This window comes from Ovis canadensis, chromosome 21, assembly GCF_042477335.2.
Source record: "Ovis canadensis isolate MfBH-ARS-UI-01 breed Bighorn chromosome 21, ARS-UI_OviCan_v2, whole genome shotgun sequence".
In the NCBI taxonomy this organism is placed as follows: domain Eukaryota; kingdom Metazoa; phylum Chordata; class Mammalia; order Artiodactyla; family Bovidae; genus Ovis; species Ovis canadensis.
Genome location: NC_091265.1, coordinates 42,081,385 through 42,101,267, shown reverse-complemented (window position 1 = coordinate 42,101,267; position 19,883 = coordinate 42,081,385). Strand labels below are relative to the sequence as shown.

General features: G+C 40.1%; 1 protein-coding gene across 1 annotated transcript in view; it reads left to right on the top strand.

The window, feature by feature from the left end:
- Positions 1-3,942: 3,942 nt before the first annotated feature.
- The window catches only part of LOC138426481 (L-lactate dehydrogenase C chain), a 36,430-nt gene continuing 20,489 nt past the window's right edge, over positions 3,943-19,883 (top strand). Inside the window, exons 1-3 of the mRNA XM_069565048.1 lie at positions 3,943-4,510; positions 10,372-10,489; positions 16,675-16,848. Of these exons, the coding sequence (XP_069421149.1) occupies positions 4,385-4,510; positions 10,372-10,489; positions 16,675-16,848 (418 nt within the window). The 5' untranslated portion in view covers positions 3,943-4,384. The remainder of the gene's footprint in view (positions 4,511-10,371; positions 10,490-16,674; positions 16,849-19,883) is intronic.

Sequence of the window (19,883 nt, the reverse complement as noted above, 5' to 3'; positions counted from 1 at the left end):
GATGGGGCCAGATGCCATGATCTTCGAGCTTTAAGCCAACTTTTTCACTCTCCTTCACTTTCTTCAAGAGGCTTTTTAGTTCCTCTTCACTTTCTGCCATAAAGGTGGTATCATCTGCATATCTGAGGTTATTGATATTTCTCCCAGCAATCTTGATTCCAGCTTGTGCTTCTTCCAGCCCAGCATTTCTCATGATGTACTCTGCATAGAAGTTAAATAAGCAGGGTGACAATATACAGCCTTGACTCCTTTTCCTATTTGGAACCAGTCTGTTATTCCATGTCCAGTTCTAACTGTTGCTTCCTAACCTGCATATAGGTTTCTCAAGAGGCAGGTCAGGTGGTCTGGTATTCCCATCTCTTTCAGAATTTTCCAGTTTATTGTGATCTACACAGTCAAAGGCTTTGGCATAGTCAATAAAGCAGAAATAGATGTTTTTCTGGAACTCTTGCTCTTTTGATGATCCAGCGGATGTTGGCAATTTGATTTCTGGTTCCTCTGCCTTTTCTAAAACCAGCTTGAACATCTGGAAGTTCACAGTTCACATACTGCTAAAGCCTGGCTTGGAGAATTTTGAGCATTACTTTACTAGCTTGTGAGATGAGTGCAATTGTGCGGTAGTTTGACATTGTACAGGAGACAGGGATCAAGACCATCCCCATGGAAAAGAAATGCAAAAAAGCAAAATGGCTGTCTGAGGAGGCCTTATAAATAGCTGTGAAAAGAAGAGAGATGAAAAGCAAAGGAGAAAAGGAAAGATATAAGCATCTGAATGCAGAGTTCCCAAGAATAGCAAGGAGAGATAAGAAAGCCTTCTTCAGTGATCAATGCAAAGAAATAGAGGAAAACAACAGAATGGGAAAGACTAGAGATCTCTTCAAGAAAATTAGAGATACCAAGGGAACATTTCATGCAAAGATGGGCTCGATAAAGGACAGAAATGTTATGGACCTAACAAGCAGAAGATATTAAGAAGAGGTGGCAAGAATACACAGAATTGTACAAAAAAGATCTTCACGACCCACAATACTATGATGGTGTGATCACTCACCTAGAGCCAGCCAGACAATCTGGAATGCAAAGTCAAGTGAGCCTTAGAAAGCACCGCTACGAACAAAGCCAGTGGAGGTGATGGAATTCCAGTTGAGCTATTTCAAATCCTGAAAGATGATGCTGTGAAAGAGCTGCACTCAATATGCCAGCAAATTTGGAAAACTCAGCAGTGGCCACAGGACTGGTAAAGGTCAGTTTTCATTTTAATCTCAAAAAAAGGTAACAGCCTATACATAGATGTAAAAAACATTATTTGCCAACTGAACATAAGCAGTGGTTCTGTGCCACTACAGGGGGAGATTTTTAAGAACCTCTCTGGAGGCCAGTAACAATTGTTTTTCAGTCGCTATGTTGTGTCCAACTCTGTGACACCATGGTCTGCAACATACCAAACTTGCCTGTCCTTCACTATCTCTTGAGAGTTTGCTCAAACTCATGTTCCACTGAGTCAGTGATGCCATCCAACCATCTCATGGTACTTAATTTTAAACCAAATAGTCCTGGTGGTTATCTATTCAAAAATTTTCTTTAGATCTCCCTCAAAATATTTCTATAATTATGACCTTCTTGAGGCCTAAAAATCATACTTTCAGAGGTTAACTAGAACAACCTTATGGTCATCACTTCCAAACTTTCCTATTTGAGAGACAGTTAAGAGAACTATGTTTTTTAATGGGTCTCAAATGTAGAAGGATAAGACTAGCCTACATAGGCCTGATAATTAGCTGTTATAATAGGATTTGCCTTCCTATAGACTTCAATAGCCTTAAGATATGTTACATAGCGCAGAATTCACCCTTTTCAAGTGGATAGTTCTATGGATTCACATAGTTATGCAACTATTACCATTAAGAACTGTTAATTATCCCCCCAAAGAAATATGAAGTTATACCTATATCCTTTTGTAGATTCTGATGCAGTCTTTTAAAAAACATATTTACCCTTATTTCGTGTTTACACAATAAATTAGCTAATATCAACATGACAAAATGCTTAACTGATTAAATATTTCATGAAATTTCAGATTTAATCTCGTAAAGCTTCCTTACTTTCTGGCACATTATATGTTCCATGTTCACCATGTATCTTCCTGCCCTAGGCAAGGGTAGGCCAACTCTGCAAGGAGCCCTGATTGTTTTTAATGGAATATGCTCTCATTTTAATAACCCTGGGAAGTGGACAAAGCAGGCCTTCAGTTCAATTCAGTTCAGTCACTCAGTCGTGTCCGACTCTGCGACCCCATGAATCGCGGCACACCAGGCCTCCCTGTCCATCACCAACTCCCGGAGTTCACTCAGACTCACGTCCATCGAGTCAGTGATGCCATCCAGCCATCTCATCCTGTTGTCCCCTTCTCCTCCTGCCCCCAATCCCTCCCAGCATCAGAGTCTCTTCCAATGAGTCAACTCTTCGCATGAGGTAGCCAAAGTGCTGAGTTTCAGCTTCAGCATCATTCCCTCCAAAGAAATCCCAGGGCTGATCTCCTTCAGAATGGACTGGTTGGATCTCCTTGCAGTCCAAGGGACTCTCAAGAGTCTTCTCCAACACCACAGTTCAAAAGCATCAATTCGGCGGTCAGCCTTAGCCCCATCTTAAAACAAGTTGCCAGTTGGTGGGAGAAGCAAAGGGGATGTTCAGAATATGTGCCTTGGGCAGGTATGAAGAGCCTCTTTCTTCACCTACAGTAGGAGTTCGATCAGTATGAAAATGACATTTCTTTTGGCATGCAGGTGTAAAGCTTGGATCTGGGGGTCATCTAAGTCAGCACTAGCTCACACTCAGTCTCTAGTAAATGAGGTACAAGGGCCAGAAGATGTTGTGGAAGGAAGTAAACAAGCCAAGTGGTAGTACAGATTCAGTAGCCACTGCCACACCTGAGAAGCCCTTGCCTGGGGCTAGTAATAGGTTGTGAAAAGTGCCATAAGAGAAACAGGAGAGATGTTGGGAGGGGATGGTAGTTGATATATTTGTCAAGGAAAGTTAGAGGAACTGCCATTTTTGTTCAAAACTGAAAATGAGGAATCAACTTTTGACAAGGGCTGGTGATGGACAGGGAGGCCTGGCGTGCTGCGATTCATGGGGTCGCAAAGAGTCGGACACGACTGAGCAACTGAACTGAACTGGGAAAGAACTTTGCAGACATACGTAACAGGACAAAGTCCTGAAATGGGAAAAAGCTGTCCAAAAGCTGGAAGGAAGTGTGGTGTCTTGAGAAGAAGTTGGAGGGATGAAAGGAGGCCACGTACTGACCACTTCTTAGATTGTAGTAAAAATTAGTTAAGTGCATCGGAAAGCCATTGAAGGATTTTAAGCAGATTTATTGCATGATCTAAACTACATTAAAAAAAAAAACAACTACTGGCTTTTATACAGAAAATGGATTACGCTTTATATTTTGAAAAGGATTCAGATGCCAATGATGACAAAAGATGACAGGTGAGGTTGTGTCCCAACCTGTGAGTTATAAATTCCTCGCGTAAATTAAAATCACCTTAGAAAACTAACCATGCCCTTTTTTTTCATTACCACCTTGTTCTCTCAATTCAGCATTTCGAAGCATCGTCCTCAGGATGCTAGTTTTAGCTGGCCCACTGGTTAACAGGAGGTGAGAGTTCTTTCCCACGAAGGCTCCAAGCTTACCCCCTGGCCCACCAGGTGGGTCTGGTCTCCTAAGTTTCGACTTTAAATCAGTCTGAGGCCTAGACCAGCCAAAAGAAATGAAACGACACACCAATATCCCTCTCTTGCACACTCTTCGAGACCAACTAAAATTCCTTACACGGAGATTACGACAACACAACAGCAGGTCCCCACGAAGCCACTCACACCAGACGACAAGCCCCGGCCACTGCGCCTGCGCCCGAGGCGGCCGTGGGGCGGAGCTTGTGTGCAGACGGAGGAGAGGCGTGCGTGCGTAGGAGCGTGCTTGCCTAACGGTTTGGAGAGTAACGGTCGCTGGGCTTCACATGTCTACTGACGTTGCTGTGTAGTTTTTGGTGGTGTAGCTTAAAAAGCAACTTAAAGGTCGTGCGTTGTGCATTCCGGCCTTGGGCCACACGATAAGCGTTTGTGAGTGACTGGGACTGGAGCGAAAGTGGTGGCTTGGGGCAGGGAGAAGTTTTAAAGACCTTTTGGTGCCCCAGTCTCTAATACTGATAGATACACTCGTCGGTTTTCTACCCCTCCACACCTGGCGAGCAGGCATTTTTTTCCTTAGGCTTCCCCCTTCTGACATTCTGCAAACTCGAGAGGTACTTCCATAGGTGTGAGAGTGATTAGTTCAGGGAGATTGCTTCCTCTGAAATTACATTATCTCTATCAGGTTCTCAAAATGTCATCTGTCAAGGAGCAGCTTATTGAGAATCTAATTGAGGAAGATAAAGTCTCCCAGAATAAGGTCACCATTGTTGGAACAGGTGCTGTAGGCATGGCGTGTGCGATCTGTATCTTGCTGAAGGTAAGTGATAAGTTTATACTGTGGCTGAAAATAAGTGAGCACTGATAGGTCTTGTAGATGTTGAGCGCGGGGTTGCAGGGTTAACCCCTTGACAGCAAAGAAGTATCACCTGATTTTTTACTTAAGAAACATTTATTTAGAGTTTACCATGTGTGAAGCATTGCCAGGCTGTTTAAATTTATTCATAGGAGACACATTGATTACATTATTTTGTTAAGATTAAAATGTAACCTTAGCAAAATAATTTTGCTAATATTATGGGCTTCCCCGATGGCTCAGCTGGTAAAGAATCCATCAGCAGGAGACACAGGAGACTGGGGTTTAATCCATGGATCAAAAAGATCCCCTGGAGGAGGAAATGGCAACCCATTCCACTATGCTTGCCTGGAAAAAGTCCATGAACAGAGAGGATCCTGGCAGGCTGCAGTCCAAACGGTGGCAAAGAATTGGACATAACTGAGTGACTAAGCACACATATGTGTTTAGTCAGACTATTTAAATTTATTCATAGAAACATTGATTACCTTATTTTGTTAATATTATATAACGTTTTCTCTTAAAGTGATTCATCGCTTTGCCTTTCTTGAAGAGTAAATGCGTGAAAATCATATTTCCCAATGGCTTAGACTTACATTTTTTAATTATATAAGCATTACCTGCTCATTATAAAACAAAAGCACCAAATTTGATAACAATGGAAGTCCTTTGATTTTCCTTACTATTTCCAGAATATCTTTCCATGTGCCTGTTGGCTATTTGTATAGCTTTGAAGAAGTGTCTGTTTCAAATCTTTTGCCCATTTTTAAATTGAGTTTGTTGTTGTAGGAGTACTTTTTATATTCTAAATATTAACTGCTTATTGTGAAGTCGCTCAGTCGTGTCCAACTCTTTGCAATCCCATGGACTGTAGTCTACCAGGCTCCTCTGTTCATGGGATTTTCCAGGCAAGAGTACTGGAGTGGGTTGCCATTTCCTTCTCCAGGGGATCTTCCTGACCCTGATCTTGATCGAACCCAGGTCTCCTGCTTTGCAGGCAGACGCTTTACCCTCTGAGCCACCAGGGAAGCCCGCTTATTAGGTAAACGATTTTCAATTATTGGGTTTCCCTTGTGGCTCAGCTGGCAAAGAATCCACCTGCAATGCTGGTGACCTGGGTTTGATCCCTGGGTTGGGGAGATTCCCTGGAGAAGGCAAAGGCTGCCCACTCCAGTATTCTGGCCTAGAGAATTCCATGGACTGTATAGTCCATGGGATTGCAAAGAGTCAGACATGACTGAGTGATTTTCATTTCACTTTGAAAAATTTTCACCCATTCCTTGGATTTCCTTTTTGTTCTGTTGGTTGTGTCCTTTGATACACACAAGTTTGAAATTAAAAAAATTATTGGAATATAGTTGCTTTACAATGTTGTGTTTCTGCTGTACAGTGGAGTGAATCAGCTACATGTATACATTTTGGTTGTTCAGTTGCTCAGTCGTGTCTGACTCTTTGCCACCCCTTGGATTACAGTACACCAGGCTTCCCTGTCCTTCACCATCTCCCAGAGCTTGCTCAGGCTCATGTCCATTGAATCAGTGATACCATCTAACCATCTCATCGTATGTTGTCCCCTTCTCCTCCTGCCTTCAATCTTTCACAGCATCAGGGTCTCTTTTAATGAGTCTGCTCTTCACATCAGGTGGCCAAAGTATTGGAGCTTCAGCTTCCAATGAATATTCAGGGCTGATTTCCTTTAGGATTGACTGGTTTGATCTCCTTGCAGTAAAAGGGACTCTCGAGAGTCTTCTCCAACATCACGGTTCTAAAGCATCAGTTCTTTGGTGATCAGCTCTTTTGGTCCAACTCTCACATCCATACATGACTGGATGTGAGAAAAACCATCCAGACCTTTGACTACTTTGTGGGCAAAGTAATGTCTTTGTTTTTTAATATGCTGTCTAGGTTTGTCATAACTTTTCTTCCAAGGAGCAAGTGTCTTTTAATTTCATGCCTGCAGTCACCATCTGCAGTGATTTTGGAGCCCAAGAAAATAGTCTGTCACTGTCTCCATTGTTTCCCCAACTATTTGCTATGAAGTGATGGGACTGGATGCCATGGCCATGATCTTAGTTTTTTGAATGTTGAGATTTAAGCCAGCTTTTTCACTCTCTTCTTTCACCTTCATCAAGAGGTTCTTTAGTTCCTCTTTGCTTTCCACCATAAGGATGGTGTCATGTGCATATCTAAGTTATTGCTATTTCTCCTGGCAGTCTTGATTCCAGCTTGAGCTTCTAGCCCAGCATTTCCCATGATGTATTCTGTATATAAGTTAAGCAGGGTGACAACATACAGCCTTGACGTATTCCTTTTCCAGTTTTGAATCAGTTCATATTGTTCCATGTCCCATTCTAACTGTTGCATCTTGACCTGCATACAGATTTCTCAGGAGGCAGGTAAGGTGGTCTGATATTCCCATTTCTTTTAAGAATTTTCCAGTTTGTTGTGATTCATACAGACAAAGGCTTTAGCATAGTCAATGAAGCAGAAGATGTTTTTCTAGAATTCTCTTGCTCTTTTCTATGATCCAGTGGATGTTGGCAATTTGATCTCTGGTTCCTATGCCTTTTCTAAATCCAGCTTGAACATCTGGAAGTTCTCAGTTCACGTACTGTTGAAGCCTAGCTTGGAGAATTTTGAGCATTACTTTGCTAGCTTGTGAAATGAGTGCAATTGTGTGGTGGTTTGAACAGTCTTTGGCATTGCCTTTCTTTGGGATTGGAGTGAAAACTGACCTTTTCCAGTCCTGTGGCCCCTGCTGAGTTTTTCCAAATTTGCTGGCATAGTGAGTGCAGCACTTTTAACAGCATCATCTTTTAGGATTTGAAATAGCTCAACTGAAATTCCATCACCTCCACTAGCTTTGTTTGCAGTACTTCTTCCTAAGGCCCGTTTGACTTCTTGGGCAGAACCCATTTGAAGAAAGGCAGATTCCAAAGCAAATACATGGTTTCATTAACATAGCTTAAGAAAAACATTTCCATAAGAAAAACGCATTGGTTTGCTGAGCCATTTGCAGCTCAAAGTTAAGTTCAGTTATAACCAAGTGTCCCGACAACACAGGATTAGAAGAGAGAGAGAGAGAGAAACGTCTGCCACTTGCAGTTTATTTCCTCCTGCCCCTTAGGGATTCCTAGCCTTCCTACCTGACTGTCATTCCTGCTGCTGCTGCTAAGTCACTTCAGTCGTGTTCAACTCTGTGCGACCCCATAGATGGCAGCCCACCAGGCTCCCCCATCCCAGGGATTCTCCAGGCAAGAACACTGGAGTGGTTTGCCATTTCCTTCTATGCATGAAAGTGACAAGTGAAAGTGAAGTCGCTCAGTCCTGTCTGACTCCTGGCGACCCCATGGACTGCAGCCCACCAGGCTCCTCTGTCCATGGGATTTTCCAGGCAAGAGTACTGGAGTGGGGTGCCATTGCCTTCCCTACTGTCATTCCTAGCCCCTCATTTTTGGACTTCCTTCCATTTAGGTCACCACAGAGCACTGAGTATAGAGTTCCCTGTGCTATATAGTAGGTTCTCATCAGTTATCTATTTTATGCATAGTATCAATAGTGTATATACATCAATCTCAGTTTCCCAATTCATCCCACCTCCTTCTCCCCCTTGGTGTCCGTATGTTGTCTACATCTGTGTCTCTTATTCCTGCTTTGCAAATAAGTGTTCATATGTACCATTTTTCTAGATTCCATGTATATGCATTACCATGCCATATTTGTTTTTCTTTTTCTGACTTTGCAGTTCAATTTATCTTTTTACTTTTGTTATTGTGCTTTTGGTATTATATCCAAAAATCACTGCCAAACCTAATGTCATGAAGTTTTCCCTCTATCTTTTCTTCTAAGGGTTTTATAGTTTTGGGGCTTACATTTAGCTCTTTGATCCATTTTTGGTTAATTTTATCTGTGGTATGATGTGGGCTTCCCTGGTGGCTTAGAGGTTAAAGCATCTGCCTGGAATGTGGGAGACCCAGGTTCGATCCCTGGGTCAGGAAGATCCCTGGGGAAGGAAATGGCAACCCACTCTAGTACTCTTGCCTGGAGAATCCCATGGAGGGAGGAGCCTGGTAGGCTACAGTCCATGGGGTCGCAGAGAGTCAGACACGACTGAGTGACTTCACACACACACACACATATGGTATAATGTAAACAGTCCAACCTTATTCTTTTGCATGTAAGTGTCCAGTTATCCCAATACCATTTGTTGAAAATGCTATCCTTTGCCTACTGAATAATCCTGGCACTCTTGTCAAAAAATATCTGACAACATATGTGGGAATTTTCCCCCCTGGACTCTCTTCTGTTCCATTGATCTACATGTCTCTTTACGTCAGTACCACACTGTTTTGATTACTGTAGCTTTGTCATAAATATTGAAATCAGGAAGCTTAAGATCACCTTCTTTATTCCTTTTGAAGATTGTTTTGGTTATACAAAGTCTCTTGAGATTCCATAAGAATTGTAGAATGGAATTTTCTAATTCTTGAAACAAATGCCATTGGGATTTTTGTAGTGGTTGCATTATATCTGAAGATTGCTTGGAGTAGTATTGCCATCTTAATAAAACTTTATCTTCCAGTCGATGAACATAGGATGTCTGTTTACTTGTTTCTTCTTTAATTTGTTTCAGCAGTTTTGTAGTTTTCATTGTTAAGTTTTTCACCTCTCTAAATGTTTTAAAGGTATTTTTAATCTTTATAGCAACCTTAGGAGGCAGGTACTGTTATCATCTCCATTTATAGATGAAAATACTGAAGCATATATGTTAAAGAGCTTGCTCATGGTCAAATGTCTAAGAGGTAAAAGGGCCAGAATTCATTTCCATTTTCTAAGCTCACAGACACTGTGCTCATTTGTTATGCCTGGGCCATATGCCCATTTGTGAAGAAACTGCTGAGTCTAGAAGGAAGGATGAAACAGTTGGTTGGGTCTGGATGTATGGTTACTTACCCCTAAGTTGGAGGGCCAGCGTTAATTGTAATATACCAAGCCACATGAAGAGGTTTCCCAGAGGTGCCTACCTTTCATTTTTGGCCATAAGGATTCATACTAAAAACAGCTTCAACCAGTTCAGAAATTAGGCAAAAGGGTTAAATATAATAAAGTCCTTTGAAAGGATTTCATAAGTTTTCATTTGTTTTAAAGCTGTTATCTGAAGTGGGAAAAAAAACAATTCTGAAAAACTTAACAATTACTTGAAGGCAAAACAATTAATACTTTTTGCTACATTCTGTTGTTTACCTTAACTTCTGGTGTCTTTAGGTACATTCAGTTCAAATGCTCAGTCGTGTCCGACTCTTTGCGACCCCATGAACCGCAGCACGCCAGGCCTCCCTGTCCATCACCAACTCCCGAAGTTTACTCAAACTCATGTCCATTGATCGGTGGTGCCATCCAACCATCTCATCCTGTGTCGTCCCCTTCTCCTCCCGCCTTCAATCTTTCCCAGCATCAGGGTCTTTTCAAATGAGTCAGCTCTTCGCATCAGGTGGCCAAAGTATAGGCACATTAAAAGACTTATTTTCTTTCTGGCCAAGCCTTGCAGCTTGCAGGATCTCAGTTCCCTGACCAGGGATTGAGAGATTGAACCCAAGCCATGGCAGTGAAAGTCCAAAATCGTAACCACTAGGCCACCAAAGAACTCCTGTAAAGAATTATTATTTTTATACCACTTTTTCTACTAAAAATGTAGCACTTCTTTGCACATTCTTTACCATCTGAGCTATAGGGAAGTCCGATTATAAAATAACCACATAAAATTTTTTCTTTTTCTCTTAAAATTGAAATGGCAATATTTTATTCAGTCCTTTCATGTATTTTAGGATTTGGCTGATGAGCTTGCCCTTATTGATGTTGTAGCAGACAAACTGAAGGGAGAAACAATGGATCTTCAACATGGTAGTCTTTTCTTTAATACTCCAAAGATCATCTCTGGAAAAGGTTAGTTTTATAAAATTATTTTCAAAACTTAAAAAAAAATAGTGAAGTCTATCAAACTGTTGTCAATAAGTATAAGATTTAAAATAGCCCCTGTGTAATTAGGACATATAATTTAGAAGGTTAGTATTTTTTAAAAAGAACATTCCATTCTGATTGGAGAATATTTGATTAATACAAAAACAGTATTAAACTTTTAAAATCTCTCTTGTTAATGGTTTTGTGTATTTCTTTACTTTCTCTATTCGTTTTTTACACAACTGACGTATTATATAAATGCTTTTTAAGCTTGTCATTCAGTTGTATATATTTTCCCAAAGATATGCAGTCTCAAATAGTTTTTGTAATATTATTGATATATTTATCTATATTCTTGGTTTTTTTTGATGTGTGTATCTATATTTTTAACCTGTTTTTAGACAACCAGGTTTCAGGGTATAGTTTGAAGCTATAGAAGAGGAAATGGAGAGCTTAGCCCCATTAGCATTAACATTATGTTTTGGGCAACTAAGAATGCTTAGAGAATTAGGAAAAATAATTATTTAATCATAAAGCATTATATTTAGTGTGCTTTTTGGTAATGTGATTCAACAGATCTACTTGCTACTAGAAGCCCTCTTGTCTAACATGATTGGAACTGAAAGTGGTTACCTACTTTTAAAGTGCCTGTTAGAACCATAAAATTTTATATTGACCTGAAACATGTAAATGTACAAGAACTTCATTTGCTAATTTTCTGATTGGAGGGTAAGACCTTTGAGCATGGCTCAGCTGATTGGAGTTTTTGCAGTATTTTTTTTTTTAAATAGCCTACCAGTAATAATCATTTCTATTTCTTTAAAGTACTATAATTAGTTTAAAGCTACTCATGAAGCAGTCTAATCACAAAATGCTAATAAATTTTTATGGTTTTTCTTCATTTTTATTTCTCTTATAACTAAAAGGAAGATTTTTAAACAGCTTTTTTTAACATGCCTTTCTAAAACATTCAACTTAATTTTCATAGTAACAGTCATTAAAAAATTAACTATGAAATACTTGAGATGTAAAAAAGAGCTAGAGCTTAAATATAACAAACATCTCTTGACACATTCTGTGTGTTAAATCTATTCACATCTCAATCCTGAATGTCGTGTTTACTATGTATTTCTTTCACCCTCATATTTTAGTGGTTTACGTCATTATTATGTAATTAATATATCTGGCATAAATGTTTGGGTAGAAACATGACAAATTCTTGATATGCAGCAACTCATAAGCACAGAAGTATACAGACATATTAGAAGTCTACTATTAATAGGTGAGAGTGTTCAGTGTACCTTGGGTACCTTGTTTTATATCAGTTAATCTATTGAATTTGTTGAGCAGAGTCAAGTTAAAAAGCTACTCCTGTATTAAAATACTTTTAAAAATCATTCAGCTTTTAATTTCTAGTAATATGGCAGGATAAGTACCTGAATCAATCCTTTTGCTATAAATAACAAAGCTTCTGCAAAAAATATGAAAGAATAAATATCAATACTTAAAGAATTGATAAGCTCTTAATAAAGTTAAGAGATTTTCAGAACAGGCACTGAATGAAGGCAGGAAATGATAGAATTAAACAGCACTGTTGCTAGTTTTCAATAGCTAGCGTTAGCCAAACCTAATGAACTTGAATTTTGGTTTTCCCTGCCTCAGAGGACTTAGCAGACTGGAGACAGCCTAATTTGAGGAGGTGCGTAGGAAATAACCCCATAAAGCAAAGCCCCAGTGGACTACACCAGGGATCAGTAAACTTTTTTCTGTAAAGGGTCATATAGTAAGTATTTCAGGCTTTGTGAGCAACATAGTCTCTGTCAAAACTTGCAGCCCTCCTGTTACATTAAAGCATCCATTTACAATACATAAGCATGTGGGTATGGCTATGTTCTAATGAGACTTTATTTACAAAAACAGGTAGTAGAACAGATTTGGCTTGCTGGCCTTAATTTGCCAATTTCTTAATGTAAGAATGACCTGGAAATGATTCCCTTCTCTGTATCTCTGGGAACTGCAAGTAAAATTGACTGTCTCAGAAATGCTTTAGTAAAAGAAGGAAATGGCTGCTAAGGATTTGGAGCCACAAGTTGGCCCTTAATTAAATTCCAATAAAAGCTTAGCAATCTTAAGATAGTCTCTGGAGGAAATACATTTTATTTAAGGCTTCAAAGAACTTCCCCAAATAAAGTTTCATGGAAGGTAAACATCTCACAGTATGAATAATTATATCTACAACACAAATAAGCAGAAACCGACAGAGGCCACAGTAGATTTCTGATAAAGAAATTATAAAACAAATTATAATTTAACTGTGATTATTTAAAGAATAAAGTACAAGCTTGAAAATATCAGTATAAGATAGGAAACTATAAGAAAAAGAACAGATTTTTATAAATAACCAAATATTAATATAACTTCTGACTATGAAATGGAATGAAATAAAAAATTAATAGATTTCATAATAGATTTCAAATAGACATATTTGAAGAAACAAGTGGTGAATCTAAAGCAGTTACCCAGAAGATGGCAAGTAGAAAATATGACAGGTTAAGAATCATGGAGGATAGAGTGAGACAGTGTAAAATACTTCTACTTAGAAGAGTCGGTGAGGCAGAGGAAGTACTTGAAAAGATTTTGACTCAGCATTTTGGAGAACTGATGAAAAACAACCCATGGATTCAAGACAAATAATCTCAAGACGGATAAATAAAAATCCCCATTTAGACACAGTCTTGTGAAATTCAGTCAGTTCAGTTCAGTCGCTCAGTCGTGTCCGACTCTTTGCGACCCCATGAATCACAGCACCCCAGGCCTCCCTGTCCATCACCATCTCCTGGAGTTCACTCAGACTCACGTCCATCGAGTCCATGATGCCATCTAGCCATCTCATCCTCGGTCATCCCGTTCTCCTCCTGCCCCCAGTCTCTCCCAGCATCAGAATCTTTTCCAATGAGTCAACTCTTCGCATGAGGTAGCCAAAGTACTTGAGCTTCAGCTTTAGCATCATTCCTTCCAAAGAAATCCCAGGGCTGATCTCCTTCAGAATGGACTGGTTGGATCTCCTTGCAGTCCAAGGGACTCTCAAGAGTCTTCTCCAACACCACAGTTCAAAAGCATCAATTCTTCAGCGCTCAGCCTTCTTCACAGTCCAACTCTCACATCCATACATGACTACTGGAAAAACCATAGCCTTGACTAGACGGACCTTAGTCAGCAAAGTAATGTCTCTGCTTTTGAATATACTATCTAGGTTGGTCATAGCTTTTCTTCCAAGGAGCAAGTGTCTTTTAATTTCATGGCTGCAGTCACCATCTGCAGTGATTTTGGAGCCCCAAAAAATAAAGTCTGACACTGTTTCCACTGTTTCCCCATCTATTTCCCATGAAGTGATGGGACTGGATGTCATGATCTTCGTTTTCTGAATGTTGAGCTTTAAGCCAACTTTTTCACTCTCCTCTTTCACTTCCATCAAGCGGCTTTTTAGTTCCTCTTCACTTTCTTCCATAAGGGTGGTGTCATCTGCATATCTGAGGTTATTGATATTTCTCCTGGCAATCTTGATTCCAGCTTGTGTTTCTTCCAGTCCAGCATTTCTCATGATGTACTCTGCATATAAGTTAATAAGCAGGGTGACAATACACAGCCTTGACGTACTCCTTTTCCTATTTGGAAACAGTCTGTTGTTCCACGTCCAGCTCTAACTGCTGCTTCCTGGCCTGCATACAGATTTCTCAAGAGGCAGGTCAGGTGGTCTGGTATTCTCATCTCTTTCAGAATTTTCCACAGTTTATTGTGATCCACACAATCAAAGGCTTTGGCATAGTCAATAAAGCAGAAATAGGTGTTTTTCTGGAACTCTCTTGCTTCTTCGATGATCCAGCAGATGTTGGCAATTTGATCTCTGGTTCCTCTGCCTTTTCTAAAACCAGCTCGAACATCTGGAAGTTCACGGTTCACGTATTGCTGAAGCCTGGCTTGGAGAATTTTGAGCATTACTTTACTAGCATGTGAGATGAGTGCAATTGTGTGGTAGTTTGAGCATTCTTTGGCATTGGCTTTCTTTGGAATTGGAATGAAAACTGACGTTTTCCAATCCTGTGGCCCCTGCTGAGTTTTCCAAATTTGCTGGCATATTGAGTGCAGCACTTTCACAGCATCATCTTTCAGGATTTGAAACAGCTCAACTGGAATTCCATCACCTCCACTAGCTTTGTTCGTAGCGATGCTTTCCAAGGCCCACTTGACTTCACATTCCAGGATGTCTGGCTCTAGATGAGTGATCACACCATCATGATTATCTGGGTCATGAAGATCTTTTTTGTACAGTTCTTCTGTGTATTCTTGCCACCTCTTAATATCTTCTGCTTCTGTTAGGTCCATACCATTTCTGTCCTTTATCAAGCCCATCTTGGCATGAAATGTTCCCTTGGTATCTCTAATTTTCTTGAAGAGATCTCTAGTCTTTCCCATTCTGTTGTTTTCCTCTATTTCTTTGCATTGATCACTGAAGAAGGCTTTCTTATCTCTTCTTGCTATTCTTTGGAACTCTGCATTCAGATGCTTATATCTTTCCTTTTCTCCTTTGCTTTTTGCCTCTCTTCTTTTCACAGCTATTTGTAAGGCCTCCCCAGCCAGCCATTTTGCTTTTTTGCATTTCTTTTCCATGGGGATGGTCTTGATCCCTGTCTCCTGTACAGTGTCACAAACCTCATTCCATAGTTCATCAGGCACTCTATCTATCAGATCTAGGCCCTTAAATCTATTTCTCACTTCCACTGTATAATCATAAGGGATTTGATTTAGGTCATACCTGAATGGTCTAGCAGTATTCCCTGCTTTTTTCAATTTGAGTCTGAATATGGTAATAACGAGTTCATGATCTGAGCCACAGTCAGCTCCTGGTCTTGTTTTTGTTGACTGTATAGAGCTTCTCCATCTTTGGCTACAAAGAATATAATCAATCTGATTTTGGTGTTGACCATCTGGTGATGTCCATGTGTAGAGTCTTCTCTTGTGTTGTTGGAAGAGGGTGTTTGCTATGACCAGTGCACTTTCTTGGCAAAACTCCATTAGTCTTTGCCCTGCTTCATTCCACATTCCAAGGCCAAATTTGCCTGTTACTCCAGGTGTTTCTTGACTTCCTACTTTTGCATTCCAGTCCCCTATAATGAAAAGGACATCTTTTTTGGGTGTTAGTTCTAAAAAGTCTTGTAGGTCTTCAGAGAACCGTTCGAGTTCATCTTCTTCAGCATTGCTGGTTGGGGCATAGACTTGGATAACTGTGATATTGAATGGTTTGCCTTGGATACGAACAGAGATCATTCTGTCATTTTTGAGATTGCATCCAAGTACTGCATTTTGGACTCTTTTGTTGACCATGATGGCTACTCCATTTCTTCTGAGGGATTCCTGCCTGCAGTAGTAGATATAATGGTCATCTGAGTTAAATTCATCCATTCCAGTCCATTTTAGTTCACTGATTCCTAGAATGTCAACATTCACTCTTGCCGTCTCTTGTTTGACCACTTCCAATTTGCCTTGATTCATGGACCTGACATTTCAGGTTCCTATGCAATATTGCTCTTTACAGCATCAGACCTTGCTTCTATCACCAGTCACATCCACAGCTGGGTATTGTTTTTGCTTGGCTTCATCCCTTCATTCCAAGATAAGAGAAACCCAAGTAAGATGGTAGGTGTTGCAAGAGGGCATCAGAGGGCAGACACACTGAAACCATACTCACAGAAAACTAGTCAATATAATCACACTAGGACCACAGCCTTGTCTAACTCAATGAAACCAAGCCTCACCTGCAGGGCAACCCAAGACAGGCAGGTCATGGTGGAGAGGTCTGACAGAATGTGGTCCACTGGAGAAGGGAATGGCAAACCACTTCAGTATTCTTGCCTTTAGAACCCCATGAACAGTTTGAAAAGGCAAAATGATAGGATACTGAAAGAGGAACTCCCCAGGTCAGTAGGTGCCCAATATGCTACTGGAGGTCAGTGAAGATAACGTTACTGTGTGGAAAATCTGTTCATTCGGAAGTGCAAGCCATGGCAGTAGTAGAGTACTTTAATACCATCACCGTACAGTAGACTTTTAAAGAATTAAGGCACAGAGATCCTGGCAGTCTTGATCCAGATATTTTCTGTTTCCTTCTTTAGATTACAGTGTATCTGCAAATTCCAGATTAGTCATTATTACAGCAGGTGCACGGCAGCAAGAGGGAGAAAGTCGCCTTAACCTGGTCCAGCGTAATGTGGATATCATGAAGTCAGCCATTCCTGCCATAGTCCAAAATAGTCCTGACTGTAAGATGCTTATTGTTTCAAATCCAGGTGAGTCTTTTCTATTCCCTTTAACTGCATAAGGATGATATTTCCTTTCAGATCAGTTACTCAGTCATGTCCGACTCTTTGCGACCCCACCGACTGTAGCACGCCATGCCTCCCTGTCTGTCAGCAACTCCCAGAGCTTACTCAAACTCATGACCATCGCATTAGTGATAGTATCCAACCAAATCATCTTCTGTCATCCCCTTCTCCTCCTGCCTTCAATCTTTCCCAGCATCAAGGGTCTTTTCCAATGAGTCGGCTCTTCGCATCAGGTGGCCAAAGTATTGGAGGTTCAGCTTCAGCATCAGTCCTTCCAGTGAATATTCAGGACTGATTTCCTTTAGGATGGACTGGTTGGATCTCCTTGCATTCCAGAGGACTCTCAAGAGTTTTCTCCAACACCACAGTTCAAAAGCATCTGTTCTTTAGCACTCAGCTTTCTTTATAGTCCAACTTTCACATCCATACATAACTACATAGCTTTGACTAGACAGACCTTTGTTGGTAAAGTAATGTCCCTGCTTTTGATTATGCTATCTAGGTTGCTCATAACTTTTGTTCTAAGAAGCAAGTGTCTTTTAATTTCATGGGTGCAATCACCATCTGCAGTGATTTTGGAGCCCCCCAAAATAAAGTCTGACACTGTTTCCACTGTTTCCCCATCTATTTGCCATGAAGTGATGGGACCGGATGTCATGATCTTAGTTTTCCTAATGTTGAGTTTTAAGCCAACCTTTTTACTCTCCTCTTTCATTTTCATCAAGAGGCTCTTTAGTTCTTCACTTTCTGCCTTAAGGGTGATGTCATCTGTGTCACTGAGGTTATTGATATTTCTCCGGGCAATCTTGATTCCAGCTTGTGCTTCATCTAACCCAGCATTTCACATGATATACTCTGCATGTAAGTTAAATAAGCAGGGTGACAATATACAGCCTTGACGTACTCCTTTCCCATTTTGGAACCAGTCTTATTGTTCCATGTCCAGTTCTAATTGTTGCTTCTTGACCTGCATGCAGATTTCTCAGGAGGCAGGTCAGGTGGTCTGATAGTCCCATCTCTTTAAGAATTTTCCACAGTTTGTTGTGATCCACACAGTCAAAGGCTTTGGCGTAGTCAATAAATCAAAAGTAGATGTTTTTCTGGAACTCTCGATTTTTCAATGATCCAGTGGATTTTGGCAATTTGATCCCTGGTTCCTCTGCCTTTTCTGAATCCAACTTGAACATCTGGAAGTTTATGGCGCACATACTGTTGAAGCCTGGCTTGGAGAATTTTGAGTATTATTTTGCTAGCGTGTGAGATGAGTGCAATTGTGCAGTAGTATGAACATTCTTTGCCATTGCCTTTCTTTGAGATTGGAACGAAAACTGACCTTTCCATAGCATTTCCTTTTTTTTTTTCTTTTTACAACAATGTCATTTAGCAAATTTATGACGATAAACCACACCCATCCAAAGTACACAATACTTTTGTTTTTCCCAGCATTATTGATATATAATTGACATGTAAGTTTTATGTATTGTTGTTTAGTCACTAAGTTGTGTCCAACTCTTGTGTGACCTCTTGGACTGTCACCTGCCAGGCTTCTCTGTCCGTGGGATTTCCCAGGTAAGAATAAAGGAGTGGGTTGCTATTTCCTTCTCTAGGGGATCTTCCCAACCTAGGGATCAAACCCGTATCTCCTGCATTAGCAGCTGGATTCTTTACCACTGAGCCACCAGGGAAGCCTGTCCTATGCTGTTTATCATATTTATGTGTGGAATCAAAAAAAAAGGTACAGATGAACTTATTTACAAAACAAGTAGAGTCCCGGATGTAGAAAACAAACTTACGGTTCACCAGGGGAGGGGGAGGGAAGGATAAACTGGGAGATTGGAATTTACATATACACACTACTACACATAAAATAGACAACAATAGGCACTAGTGTATAGCACAGAGAGCTCTAATCAATACTCCATAATGGCCTACATAGGAAAAGAATCTAAAAAAGAGTGGATATATGTACATATATATATTGTTTTGTGACTTTTATGAGTTAATTTTGTCAAGTCTGTATTCTTTATTATACATGGACGCATAAGTCTGTTTCATCTGTTTAGTGATCTACCAAGAGTGGGTATATGTATAGCTGATTCACTTTGCTGTATACCGGAAACTGACACAACATTGTAAAGCAGCTATACTCCGAAAAGGGGCTTCCCAGGTAGTGGAGTGGTAAAGAATCTGCCTGCCAATGTAGGAGACACAAGAGACACAGATTCAATCCCTGGGTCAGAAAAATCCCCTAGAGAAGGGAATCGCAACCCACTCCAGTGTTATTGCCTGGGAAATTCCATGGACAAAAGGAGCCTGGTGTAGGCTATAGTCCATGGGCTTGCAAAGAGTTGGACAGGACTGAGCACACACACAGAATACTCTAATAAAAATTGAAAAAAATATTTTATTCAAAAGAGAATAAAAAGACACAGTAAAGTGAAAATAAAAAGATGGAAAAAGATATCGCATACAGATAGAAGCTAAAAGAAAGCTGGAGTTGCTATACTGATATCACGGAAATTAGACTTTAACACAAAAATTATTTTTGTAGACCAGAATATTATATAATGATAAAAGGCTAATAGATGCAGATAAGGCAGTAAACAATATTCCACACTGAATTACGATTTTAAAAAATAATTTACCAACCCATGAATGAAAGGAATTTTCTTCAACTTCATAAAAAAATATTTATTAAAAAACCCCAGCAAGCCTTATAGATGATATGGGGTGGGAGGGGGGAGGGGGATTCAGGATTGGAAGCTCGTATACACCCGTGGCTGATTCATGTCAATGTATGGCAAAACTAATACAGTATTGTAAAGTAAAATAAAGTAAAAATAAAATTAAAACAAAACAAAACCCCAGCTAGCCTTATACTTGATGGTACTAGACTGAATGATTTTACTTCTAAGACCAGGAATGAGGCAGTGAGACTTGCTTTTGCCACTTGTGTTTAGCATCATGCTAGAAATTCTAGGCAGAGTAACTGAATAGAG